Source organism: Mobula hypostoma, chromosome X1 (genome assembly GCF_963921235.1).
Source record: "Mobula hypostoma chromosome X1, sMobHyp1.1, whole genome shotgun sequence".
In the NCBI taxonomy this organism is placed as follows: Eukaryota; Metazoa; Chordata; class Chondrichthyes; order Myliobatiformes; family Myliobatidae; genus Mobula; species Mobula hypostoma.
In genome coordinates this window covers 8,822,760-8,836,811 of record NC_086128.1, presented here as the reverse complement: position 1 = coordinate 8,836,811, position 14,052 = coordinate 8,822,760, and the positions used below count along the sequence as shown (strand labels likewise).

Sequence of the window (14,052 nt, the reverse complement as noted above, 5' to 3'; positions counted from 1 at the left end):
AGACCCTCCCCCTTGTAGTTGGGTTCTGATTGCTTGTAGCTGGTTCAGAGAAGCAACTCCCCTGGGGTGATGCTGTGGAAAACCTTGCATTCACCAGTACTGTGGAACTCAGTTAAATATCTCTCCTCTGGAACTGTTGGCCCTGAGGTGATTGCAACATTGAGCTAAGCTGAACCTGCGACTCCTACCTCATTTAACTAACGAGTCCCACTGACTCTTACCTGACAGAAAAGAACAGCTTCTCTGTGATCCCGATCAGGCAAGTGCCAATAGACAGAATAAAAAGTGCCAGTCCAAAGTACACGTGGAAGGGGTAGTAGATAGTTCGCAGTGAGTAGGTCACGCCAGGAAACAGGAAGAAGGCCAGTCCCATAACCCACTGCAAAAGAAGAGTCGGTGAAAGATATTTTATATTTTAACCTAACACTGACTTGTCATAATAACTCGTCAGAACTCTATCAGAGTCAGTCACTGAAGAAACAGAGTGATTTCTGTTGTCTTCATCTGATTGCTTTAAAATTCTCTGTATTCTCACAACTATCTGCTTGTCTTCCAGAACATATTATTTGTACATGAATCTCCATACTTTCTTGCATTTGCTGAATTTTCTGTTTTTTAAAATTATTTAATGATAACAATGTCAGGGCTTATTGCCCTTGAGAAATTGGGGGTGAGATGCCTCCTGAAACCACTTGCGCCTGGTGAAGGTGCTGGGAGTTCCGGGGTTTAGACACAGAGATGATACAGGAACAATGATCTGATCTGGATCAGGATAGTATATGACAACAACAGGAGCCTGTACATGCACTTGCTGCCCTTGCCTTACCTGGTGACGGGTTTGGAAGGTGTTTTGGAACAGGCTGTACAGGGAACTGCAATGCATTTTGTACATGGTACACAATACAGCCACACTGCAGCAGCGGTGAAGGGAATGAAAGGTTAGGGAGGTTGACGGGATGTTGATCAAGCATGTTCCCTTGTTCTGGATAATAGAATTTCTTGACAGCTGTTGGAGCTGCACTCATCCAGGCAAGTGGTGGGTCAGAGGTTGGGTATTCTAGAGCGAATCACTCACTGGACAATACCCTACCTCTGACCCACTCTTGCAGAGGTGGGTAAGTATATGTCACTGGTCCAACTCAGTTTCTATTCAGTGAAGTCCCCCAAGACACTGATAGTGTGAAGCCTTGCTGAAAGTACTCACACTGAATGTCGGGGTAGGTGGTTAGATTGTCATTTATTGGAATAAGTCACTATCTGGCACATTTGAATATTACCTGCCACTTACCACAGATATGGACTAATTATAGAGCAATATTGCAACCAGCAGCAAAGGTGGACTTGGGCAATCACGAAGGGTGGCTATAGGGAGATTGTTGCTGTGCAAGGACAAGGGCCCGGGGAGGTGCCAGTTAGTTGAATGGCTTTCCAAGCCTGCTTGTTTGGTACCAGCTTTAAAGACACAGTTTCCCTGGAAAACCCAGTGGCAAATCTCCCTGGTGCGTAATAGCCTAACCTCTTCTGTGTGCACAACATCACCTGGATCGCCCACCCCATGGAAATTATTGTAATAGATGCAGCACAGCCTTCCAGTTACACCAACATTCTACGAATGAAATAAATAATCTTCAATCCCTATATGATTGTATCCACATTTGTAAGTTCTTCTGCACTGACTTCACTCCATGGGGTGAATTGCTCGTGCAGTGGATAACATGGGGCAGAGTTTGGAGTTCAATTCCCATGTCATCTGTTCAGAGTCTGTACATCCTTCCCATGGAATGTGTGGGTTTTCTCCAGGCGCTCTGGTTTCCTCCCACAGTCCAAAGACGTACTAGGAAGATTAATTGGTCATTGTAAATTGTCCCGTGATTAGGCAAGGGTTAAATTTGGGGTTGCTGCGCAGTGCCAGGGCCCATTATGCGCTGTATCTCAATAAATTGATAAATAAATAACTGTGGTGGCCTGGTACCTCTTCACAGCCCTCTGTGGCTGCTAGCCATGAGAACACTGGTAAACTGTGCACTAGCGTGCGATAGCCTGAGCAGAGATGTTGCCCTACTAGTTCCATACACACCCTGCTCAACCTCCACAATCCAATTCAACCTGAACAAAGGAATATTGAGGTTCAAATCTCCAGCGCCCTGAAAGTATCCACACAAGCTGATAGAGTTTAAAGCATGCCATTGGCGGTTGATGCACTGAATTCATGAGTCAGGACGTTATGTTGCAGCTTTATAAAATTCTGGTTAGGTTGCATCCAGAGTATTGGATTCAATTCTTGTTGTCCCAATACAGGAAGGATGTGGAGGCTTTGGAGAGGGTTACCAGGATGCAGCCAAGATTAGAGGGCATGAATTGTAAGGAGAGGTTGGACAAACTAGAGCCATTTTCTCTCAGGCAGAAGAGAGGCAAGGAGACCTGATATAAAGTTTATAAAATGATATATGGCATAGGTTGAGAAGACAGCTTGTATAATTTTCCCCAGAGTCGAAATGTCTAATACTGGAGAGCATGCATTTGAGGTAAGGTGGTGAGAGGGTAAACACTCAAAGGACAAGTGTGGGGCAAGTTTTCTTTAAACACAGAGTGGTGGCTGCTTAGAATAGGCAGCCAGGGATGTTGGTGGAGGCAGATATTACAGAGGCAAATAAAATACATAAATATGCAGAGAATGGAGAGATATGGACCACGTGCAGATTATGTGTCATTTGATTAATTAGTTCAACACAACATTGTGGGCTGAAAGGCTTTTTCCTGTGCTGTACTGTTCTATGTTCCATGCTCCATGTTTACCCTACAGTTAACACACACCCTGACCAACATCCAGAACTGCAATGGCACAGCATGTCAAAATTTCCACATGCTGGAGTAATTCCATCACTATTTGCTCAATGACCTTATCTCAATCAAGGAGGGGATGATAATATTGAGATTGAGGTTTGGACACACTGAGTTAAATAGTATATTGTTTTAAATGGGAAAAAAACACAATAATAGAAGGTGTGAGGATTGTAGTCAACAAGAAACAGTTGAGCATGTACTGGTGAGGTGTCCAAGGTATAATCAAGAGAGGGGATGGTTGATTTTCCTCAAGAATACTTGTCTTTTTTATAGGATTTGCTGCAAATATAAATATATAGGACTTAGATATCCTGACCCACACTCCAGTTCAGAAGGTGGCAGTAATGCACCTTAAAGCTGTTTGCCAACCGCCATAAAACCTCAGAAGAAAAAGAAGACAACTTTATCTCAAACTATTCTTCCTGGCTCTTCACCGAGTACAGCACCAAGCTGTATTCATGTTCAGATCTGGGCTTAAATCATGTGTGTGCCTGAAAGCTCACCATGTCCAACTATGACAATTGCTTTCAAGTTCAGCATGTAAGAATATTGAGGTGCAATCTAAATGATCAAGCTTACCCATTGGATCACCAATATCCATAATCAGTCTCTTCCTGATAGTCATCCATCTCATGTGACTGACAAACTCACATGCCGACTTCGGAGCTGTATTAAAGCTCTACCTAGTGCAATGTCTAAGCATTGCCCCTACATGATATACACTGCGCTTCTTCCCTCTTATGAGAGAAACAAACCCTTATAAGCTATCATAGTTACACACATAAATGTATAGTCAGGATTTTCAGCGCTTAGTTTGCAAGAACAGGTCTTGTGCGAGATGGACATTTCTAGCAATGTATCCATTTTAAAATCAAACTTTTGCCACACTGCCAATTTAACATGCCGCTTAAGACATCAAAGATCATCTGGGTCCATATCCCTTAATGCCATATTCCCTAACAAATCGACCAATGCAAGTTAAGACAGTTCCCTCTCAGCCTCGATCTCAAACATTTCTGGAAGAGGGGTTCTTGATGTCAAGGTGATCCTCCTCACATTGGAGCACCTAAGGGTGACCACCCCAAAGGACAGGGTGGTCCAGTGATGGACCTACCTGTAAGCAGAAGAGAATGATGATGGAGAGGCCACACCAGCTGTGAAGGCTGTACAGGTCGGGGATATTGTTCGCTGCATGGAAATCAAACACAGCGACTGCACCTAGGAGAGGGAAAACACAAAGAACACCTGCAGTGTTACAGCAGTGAACAATCACAACCGATGCCCTGGTCACCAACCCCAGTTACCCCCACCAAGGGCAAGCTCCTTCAAACCACTGACCCTCTCCCAATAAAGCTCCAGGCCAGGTCACCAATCCAAAACTCGGACATCCCTGAGTGCTTGAGCAGAGCCCAACTGCTGCCTGACACTGTCTATATCTACCATATCCCTTCACTGACCCACAATAACTTGGCACCGGAAGAAGATAGCGCCAGCAAACAAGGCTACCAAAGGCGTCATCCTCAAGGTGGATCACAGAGCAACTTCTTTCACTTCTTTTAACTCCTCTTTTTATTTCAGATGTGATTCTGCTACTGTTGGAGCCTGTTATCTACATTCTGGCAGTATGTTTTTGGGTCAACTGGGTGATCTGGCACTTAGTTGTCTCCAAGAGGGTTCCATGAGGCTGTGAGCAAAGCGTGCAGCATGGAGGCCGAGAAGCCTGGAGACGGGGCAGGAGCCCATGATCGAACTCCACTTCTCGCTGATCTCACCGATTAAAGTGCCGAGGAAAATCAAAATCATCAAGGCCAGTGCAGAGACGAGCGAGCCTTCAAAGGCATCTACAAGCCTTTCGCTTGCTGTTGCCGGAGGAGGTCTACATGTGATGGCCTCTCTTTCCTTCTCGCTCACTGCTCCAAGGACAGGTCTTTGCATTCGAATGATCTCTCTCTCTCTCTTCCTTGATGCTGTTGGAGGGTGGTGCCGGAGCAAAGCTTAATTGATGTGGTTTGTGGATTGTGGACTCAAATTCACATTTATGATGTGCTCCCGTTTCTGGTCGTTCCTTCTTTTTGCTGCTAGCTTAGGTGATTTTGAATCGGGGCAGCCTGCAGATAACGAACACTGAACTGAACTGAATTATGCCTTTTAATGTTGTGTTTAATAGCCTGTGTTTTTGGCTCTTTTTTTGTTGCAGCTTGGGCGGTATTTTTTTGCGCGTGGGGGGAGTTGATCGCTTTTTTTGAATGGGTTCCATGGCTCTTTGTTTCGTGGCTGTCTGTGGGAAGATGAATTTCACAGTTGTATACTGCATACATACTTTGATAATAAATGTACTTTGTATCTTTTAATATGAAGTGTCTGATTCAGGGCCATTAATGATTCAGGCAGAGGGACTACAAAATTAAAAGCAAAAACATTTTACATCATCTATAAAAAAGTCACGCAATTTAGAAACCATTCTACCTTCCCAGTGGGTTTTCTCCATTTCCCCTGTGTCACCCTCACTCATTCCTGCCTCCCTCGCCCTTTCATTGGCACATGCCCCTACTCTTGGGGCACGCTCCCATTCCCATTGCATGCCCCCGCAGATCTCTGCCGCCACAGACTCACCTACAATGATGGCCACTAGTGCAATCAGATGGATGAATGCATGAAGCAGCTTCAGTGTGGTTTTACCCTCGTTTCTGAGTGTTCTGTACACCAGGATTGCTGCAAGAGAGACACTCAGTTAGTGGCGATGTTCAGAGGGTGTGATGTGTTGCAGAGTAAAGCTTGCACCTATGGTGACTTTCATGGTTTTTTGTTCGAGGAGAAACTCAAAAGGAGACCTAAATATGACCAACAGCCAAACACCAACAAAGGGGACGTGGATACACACTCTTCTCACTGGCTCTTCTCTCCACCACTGTGTCCAAGTTAAAGTGTATGGCACAAGACTCTTGGTAAAGTAGCAACATCTGGGGTGAACACAAGGGATTCTGCAGATGCAGGAAATCCAGAGCAAAACACACACAAAATGCTGGGGTCACCCAGCAGGTTAGGTAGCATCTATGGAAATGAGCCGAGAGGTAATGTTGCAACTATATAGGACCCTGGTCAGACCCCACTTGGAGTACTGTGCTCAGTTCTGGTCACGTCACTACAGGAAGGATGTGGAAACCATAAAAAGGATGCAGAGGAGATCTACAAGGATGTTGCCTGGATTGGGGAACATGCCTTATGAGAATAGGTTGAGTGAACTTGGCCTTTTTTCCTTAGAGTGACGGAGGATGAGAGATGACCTGATAGAGGTGTATAAGATGATGAGAGGCATTGATCATGTGGATAGTCAGAGGCTTTTCCCCAGGGATGAAATGGCTAGCATGAGAGGGCACAGTTTTAAGTTGCTTGGAAGTAGGTACAGAGGGGCTGTCAGAGGTAAGTTTTTTACGCAGAGAGTGGTGAGTGCATGGAATGGACAGCCGGCGATGGTGGTGGAGGGGGATAAGATAGGGTCTTTTAAGAGACGCCTGGATCAGTGCATGGAGCTTAGAAAAATAGAGGGCTATGGGTAACTCTAGGTAATTTCTAAGGTAAGGACATGTTTGGCACAGCATTGTGGGCCGAAGGGCCTGTATTGCGCTGTAGGCTTTCTATGTTTCTATAAATAAACAGTCAATGTTTCAGGTTGAGACCCTTTTTTTCAGGACTGGAAAGGAAGGGGGAAGTTGCCGTAATAAAAAAGGTTGGGAGGGGAAGGGAAGGAGAACTAGCTAGCTAGAAGGTGATAGGTGAAGCCAGGTCGGTGGGAATGGCTGGAGAAGGAAGAATCTGGTCGGAGAGGAAAGGAGGAGGGTCATCAGGGGGAGGTGATAGGCGGGTGAGGAGAAGAGGTAAGAGGCCAGAGTGGGGAATAGAAGAGAAGAGGTGAGTGGTAGAATCTGTGGGGAAATGATGGAAAATTGTGGTTACAGGGAAATTTGGTGAGGAATTAGAATCTCTAAAAGCTGGCATGATCAGGGTCTCTCTCTCTCTCTCTCTCTCTAACGTAATGACATATAGAAGTAGCTTTTATTAATTATGTCAGCTACACAGAGGAGAGAAAATCTCCCACCTGATCCCAACAACCAGGGACTGAGATCCCAGGGATGCTTTCACACTGGGACTTTGCACTATGGTCTGCAACTAGAGACGGGAGTTGGTGAAGGAGGGTAGTAGTTTGTTTTGAGACATGGTTTCAGAGGACAGCCCCAGGTTCAATCAAAGAAGGGAAAGCTCTCAGTCTGTAGTTCCATCAAGTGCACCCGCGCTTCCCCCCCCCACCCCAACAGGCCATAAACTGAGTGAGTACCATTGATTAATGTTTATCCTTGAGACATAAATGAAAAAGCACAATTATACTGATTGTACGTCAAACCGTCTTCCTTTTTACAAGCAAATAAAATTGAATTCAGTTAGCTTAAGGCTACAAACTGATCTGGTTTCCTATTCCTCACGTCTGGATATCGTCATAGTCAGCAGACCAAGCCATCTAATAGCTCATTTAGCATTCCCAGATTGAATGGAAACCTCATTAAAGGCAACAGCCCCAAGGCAATACCAGACCTGTGCTGGGTTAGCAGACACTTCTCATCAACAAACAAGGCCTGCCTGGGTTTATTGCTGAGCTCCAGGGTGCAGACAGTATGTGTGTCTCTTCCTATTGTAATGTAGACAGTGATGGTGGCAGAGATTTAACCTGATGGTTAGTCTCAGGTCTTAGCCTGCTGTGAAGCACTCACAAAGTCTACTGATGGGCTCAGATTCATTGCCTGACTTTGGTCTCACTGAGCTTGTAGGCACACAGTAACAGTTGCATCCATTTATAATGATTGCATTCTTAAAATACTGAAGTGCTTCACAGAAATATTATCAGGGGAAAAAGGCACAAGGGAAATTGGAGGTCAGGTTATCTAAAGCGTGTTCAAAGACAGAGCATCTCAGTGAGGGTGGAGAGATGAGGAAGCAAAGGAGCTTGGCAAGGGAATTTTGGAGCATGGAGCTAGTGGGCATTAGTAATTCTTAAAGACAGAAGGGGTGCATCATTAAATCTAGCACTTGGGAACTGCCAGAAAGCTGCAACCCTACAAAATGCTGAAATCATAAACCAATGGTGACAGCCAGAAATGTTGATGACAAGAGGCACTAGCCCCAATGTTATCAGTGCTCACACAAGGTGTTCTCATTGGCCATTGAACAAGGGCCCATGGAAGAATAGGCAGTCAAATTAATGAAAGGAAATTGTTTAATATGGATGGAAATAACATAAAAACAGACAGAAACTAAAGACAGCTGAATAAAGTATCAATTTATAAAGAAGACTAGCCCAATTGAATATAATGTAGGCAGCATTATGCATTGCAATCTGTTAGACTAGGCAAATCAAAATGGCAAACTGATCTGAAACAAGAGTTCATAGACTGCAAACAACAGGAATTCTGCAGATGCTGGAAATTCAAGCAACACACATCAAAGTTGCTGGTGAACGCAGCAGGCCAGGCAGCATCTCTAGGAAGAGGTACAGTCGATGTTTCAGGCCGAGACCTCATCCTCTTCGTCAGGATGAGGTCTCGGCCTGAAACGTCGACTGTACCTCTTCCTAGAGATGCTGCCTGGCCTGCTGCGTTCACCAGCAACTTTGATGTGTGTTGTTCATAGACTGCATACATTTTGTCAATCCACAAGACACAAGACTACTTGAGATTCTGTCTCATTTGGTAGAACAGAGTTAATAGGTGATATTATGAAAATGACAGGGAGATGTGATCAGAATATGGTATAAATTTTAGTATTCAGCAAGTAAGATCAACTGCATCGGCTCGAGGAGCAAGCTAACCAAGGCCATTGGATCAAACGGTATAGAGTCATAGGACACTATAGCACAAAAACAGGCCATTTGGCCCATTTAGTCATGTGAAACCATTAATCAGGCTAGTTCCATTGACCTGCGGCCTCCATACCCAATCCATCCATGTACCTATCCAAAGGTCTCTTAAGCGCTGAAGCCTTTTCTGGCAGCTCATTCCACACTCTCACCACCCTTTGAGTGAAGAAGTTTCCCCTTCATGTTCCCCTTAAACATTTCACCTTTTACTCTTAACCCATGACCTCTAGTGCTAGCCTCACCCAACTTCAGTGGGAAAAGCCTGCTTGCATTTCTCGCATTTATAACCTCACACAATACTCCAAATTAGGCCTCACCAATGCCTTGTACAACTTCAACATAACATCCCAATGGTGGTGACAATTCTTAAAGAAATATTTCATAATTTTCAAAGAATGCAACTTTTGTTGAGAAAACTCCAGAGGACAAATGATCCTACCCTATAACCCCCATTCCCCGTCCTCTATCAACTCCTAACTCCCATCTCCTATTTTTTTCTGCAGACTCTACCTTATCCACTGACCTTGCCTGTTTGCTCTTGATTTGATTGCTGAGTGTATATAGTATTGATATCTGATGACCTTACTTGGGATCTGAATCAGATCAGCCCATTCTCCACCACCATAAGAATATCCACCAGGGTCAAGTAGCAAGCCAACAACACATATGGCCTCCAGTAAAGTTCACTTTCGAACAGCCTGGTTAGTCTACATTCATTTTTTGGTAATCAATAGGACAATGGGATATTTCAAAGGGAAGTATGGACGCAACAGGTAAGATTCCTGATGTCAACCTGCTCCACTCAGAATCACTGAGAGCAGTGATAACACTGGGCAAAAATGATTTTGCTTCCTGAATACTTTTGTGTATCTTATGGATTCTTGGCTGCTGTTCATGAAAATCACCATGAAATTCTCCTATCACACACCTTTTTTTTAAATTGCCTCTAATTGTTATTTTAATTCATAATTCAAGTCAGAATAACTGATGCCAAGATTAAGGAAGGCATTTTTGTTGGTCCACAAATCAGACAGGTTATCAATGACAGGCAATTCGAAGAACTTCTAGTGGGACCAGAGAAAATTGCATGGAAGGCATTCAAGGACATTGTTGAAATTTTTTTTGGCAACTACAGAGCACCAAACTACATGCAACTGGTTGACAATATGTTTCAAGCATACAAAACCATGAAGTGCAACATGAGATTCATTTTCTGCATTCCCATTTAGACTTTTTCCCTGTAAATCTTAGCACTGTCAGTGACGAGCATGGTGAAAGGTTTCACCAGGACATTGTGGTCATGAAGAAACAGTATCAGGGCAACTGGAATCCATCAATGCTGGCTGATTATTGTTGGACACTTAAGCAAGAAGCCTCAGACACAGAGTACAAATGAAAATCAACAAAACATTTTTATCTTAGTTAAACTATTGCAAAGCGTCAGCACCATTAAGCAATTAAACTCAATATATTCAATCAAAGTTAATTTCTTGTTTCTCCAAATTCTTATGTGATAAAAGTAGCCTGAAGTTATATTTATGTTCAGCTTCAAGCGGTCTATTATAACCAAAAAAAAATTCTGAAAAAAATTGTTGTCCAGTGTCAAGTCCTGGTCTACATTTTTCTTCTCTAATCTCCATCTGTGCAAGTCACCCAGTCCACCACCCCTAACAAATCCAAATCTACTTAGACACTGCACCCTTGACTCCCAACCTTCATATTCGTAACAGTGAATGTCACACATCTTATTCTCCCAAAATATGTGAGAGATTCCTGAGAACATCAAAAAAAATCAAATATTACTTAATAAGTAAAATCTAACAAATATTCAGCAGATGTTAAAGCGAACACATGTAAGGAGAGTAACCCAGCAGGTATCCAGGGTGACACTGTGGTGCATCTGGGAGTGATGCTGCCTCACAGCTACTGTGAGCCAGGTTCAATCCTGACCTCGGGTGCTGCCTGTTTTGGGTTTGCACATTACATCTGTAACCAGGTGAGTCCTCCCTGACTGGTCCAGTTTCCTCGCACATCCCAAAGAGGTGCGGGTTGGTGGGTTAATTGGCTCCTCTCAATTTGCCCTGAGGTGAGAGGTAGATTCTGGAGGGGGTTGATGAGGATGCAGGGGGTACAAAGCAGGATTAGTGTAATTGCATGGTTGATGGTCAGTGCAGACTCAATAGACCAAAGGGCTTGTTTCCTTGCTGTGTTGCTCTATTGAACATTCTCTCCTCTCCCCTCTTCCACTGGACAGAAGATACAAAAGGCCGAAAGCATGTGCCACCAGGCTCAAGGTCAGCTTCTACCCGACTATAAAAGACTACGGAATTGTCCCTGAGTACAAGACGTAGGAACAGAATTAGACCATTCGGCCCATCGAGTCTGCTCTGCCATTCCATCACGGTTAATCCATTTTCCATCTCAATCCCATTTTCCTCCCATCTCCCCGTAACCTTTCAAGCCCTGACTTATCAAGAATCTATCAACCTCTGCCCTAAATACATTAATGACTGGGCCTGCACAGCCGCCTGTGGCAGCGAATTCCACAGATTCACCACCCTCTGGTTAAAGAAATTCCTCCTCATCTCTAATCTAAGTAGAATCTGAGGCTGCTCCCTCTGGTCCTAGACTCTCCCACTACAGGAAACTCTCCCACTCCCCATCTACTTTATCTAAGCCTTTCAACATTAAATCATTTTCAATGAGATCCCCCTACATTCTTCTAAATTCCAACAACTACAGACCCAGAGCCATCAACCGCTCCTCAGATATCCTAACCCTTTCAATCACAGAATAATTCTTATAAACCTTGGCAGAACCCTCTCCAACATCAGCATAATTTTTCTTAGATAAGGGGCACAAAACTGCTCATAATGCTGCAAGTGAGGCCTCACCAGTGCTCTTATAAAGCCTCAGCATTACATCTTTGCTCTTATATTCTAGTCCTCTCGAAATGGCATATTGCATTTGCCTTCCTCACCACTGACTCAACCTGCAAGTTAACCTTTAGAGAATCCTGCACAGGGACTCCCAAGACACTTTGCACCTTGGGTTTTGAATTTTCTGCCCATTTAGAACAGTCTAAGCTTGGTTCCTTCTACCAAAATGTCGGACTATACACTTCCTCACACTGTATTCTATCTGCCACTTCTTTGCACATTCTCCTAATCTGTCTAAGTCTGTCTTAACCTGTCTAGGTGGCCTCTCTGCCTCCCCAACACTACTGTCTCTCCACCTATCTTCATATTGTCTGCAAACTTGGTCACAAAGCCATCAATTTCATCATCCAAATCACTGACATTTTACGTAAAAAGAAGCTGTTCCATCGCAGACCCCTGGGGAACACCACTAGTCACTGGCAGCCAAGCAGAAAAGGCCATCCTTTACTCCCACTCTGCCTTCTGTCAATCAGCCACTGCTTTATCCATACTAGCACCTTTCCTGTAATACCATGGGTTCTTATTTTGTTAAGCAGCCTTGTCTGTGGCAGCTTGTTAAAGGCTTTTTGAAAATCCAAGTACATAACATCCATTGATTCTCCTTTGTCTATTCTGCTTGTTACAGATTTGTCAGGAAAGAATTTCCCTTAAAGACCTCATCTTTAACAATCGACTCCAATGTATTCCCAACCACTGAGATCAGACTAACTGGCCATAATTTCCTTTCTTCTGCCTTCCCCCACTTCTTGAAGAGCAGAGTGACATTTGCAATTTTCCAGTCTCCTGGAACAATGCCAGGATCCAGTGACTCTTGAACGATCATTATTAATGCCTCCACAATCTCTTCAGCCACCTCTTTCAGAACCCTGGGGTGTACACCATCTATACAAGGTGACTTATCTACCTTCAGACCTTTTTGTTTCCTAAGCACCTTTTCCTCAGTAATAGCAACTATTCTCACTTCTGCCCCAACACTCTTGAATTTCGAGCATACTGCTAGTGTCTTCCACAGTGAAGTCAGATACAAAATACTTATTTAGTTCATCCACCATTTCCTTGTCCCCATTACTACCCCTCCAGTGTCATTTTCCAGCAGTGCAATATCTACTCTCACCTCTTTTTTATTCTTTCTGAAAAAACTTCTGGTATCTCGACCTCACAGACTACCCTGTAATGACCTTGCACCTTACTGTTTACCTGCACTGCAGCTTCTCTGTAACTGTTACACTTTATTCTGCATTCTGTTATCATTTTACCTTGTTCTACCTCAATGCTCTGTTTGATTTGGTTTGTGTGAACAGTATGCATGATACTGTTATCATGGTACATGTGACAGTAATAAACTAAACCATATATCCTGAGCTCTGGATGGGGAGACTACTGCCCTAGGTCACACAGTAAGTCTGTGCAGTTTAGTAATTTTAATAAATGTTCAGGACTATAGATCACATCTCACTGTTTCATTCAATGATAAATTAGCCAGGTTGTGTTGTGATGCAGAGAGGTGATTGCCACTGTCATCCTTGTCAGAGTGATGGGCACATTTCATCAACTGCACAACCCTGCTTTGAACAAAGGCTAGTTGATGCATAACATGCAGAAAAAGAGAGTCTGGTACTCACCATCTCCATAGAGGAAGACCATTCCAATCACCATGCACAGAGGGTGGACATTGAATTGGTTAGCAGTTCCATCCCATGCAAAGCCTCCTTGATAGTGACCTAGCCATACACCAGTCATGATCACTGAAGCCAGCCCAAGGATCTGGGTCCCAGCTACCAACCAGTGCAGTCGGCCTCTGCAACATCCCTCCACCGAGTTGGCTTCCATCCCAGGCTTCTCGAGTCCACAGGCCTGTGGAAGAAATCATTACTGACCAAGCCGATTGAATGCTTGAAATTGTAACAGGAAGGGTTAATGAGGCAGCGTTTTTGATGGAGTCAATGAGGCTTTTGACCAGGTCCCACAGGGCAAGCTGGACAAATAAATAAATCCTCTGGGATCCAAGGGAGAGAGGAAAATCAGATCCAAAATCAGCACAGTCACAGGAAGCAAGGAGTTATTTTGTGACTGGAATGGAGCTACCAGCAAGGTCCTACAATGCTCAGTCGCGGGTCCCTTGCTGTTTGTAATATACAATAACGATGTAAACTTTACATATAGGGAGAAGGATAAAGAAGTTTGCTGATGATACAAAAATTGTCTATGTATTTGGCAACGAGGAGGAAAGCTAACGGATATAGATGGTCTGGTCAGTAGGGCAAAAAGACAGGAAATGGAATTTAATCTAGAGAAGATTGAGGTGATATATTTGGGGAAGATTAAGAAAGCAAGGGAATCTGCAATAAATACGCAGAAATGGAG

The 14,052-nt window shown here is 43.9% G+C and overlaps 1 protein-coding gene across 2 annotated transcripts in view; it reads right to left on the bottom strand.

Annotated features, from left to right (window-relative positions):
• Positions 1–14,052, bottom strand: part of LOC134340508 (transmembrane ascorbate-dependent reductase CYB561) — a 30,286-nt gene that overhangs the window by 9,131 nt on the left and 7,103 nt on the right. For both annotated transcript variants that reach the window (XM_063037823.1, XM_063037822.1), the window contains exons 2-5: positions 13,311–13,542; positions 5,458–5,556; positions 3,959–4,062; positions 222–379 (exon numbers count right to left, since the gene is read on the bottom strand). In XM_063037823.1, coding sequence (XP_062893893.1) covers positions 222–379; positions 3,959–4,062; positions 5,458–5,556; positions 13,311–13,518 — 569 coding nt within the window. In that variant the 5' untranslated portion in view covers positions 13,519–13,542. The remainder of the gene's footprint in view (positions 1–221; positions 380–3,958; positions 4,063–5,457; positions 5,557–13,310; positions 13,543–14,052) is intronic.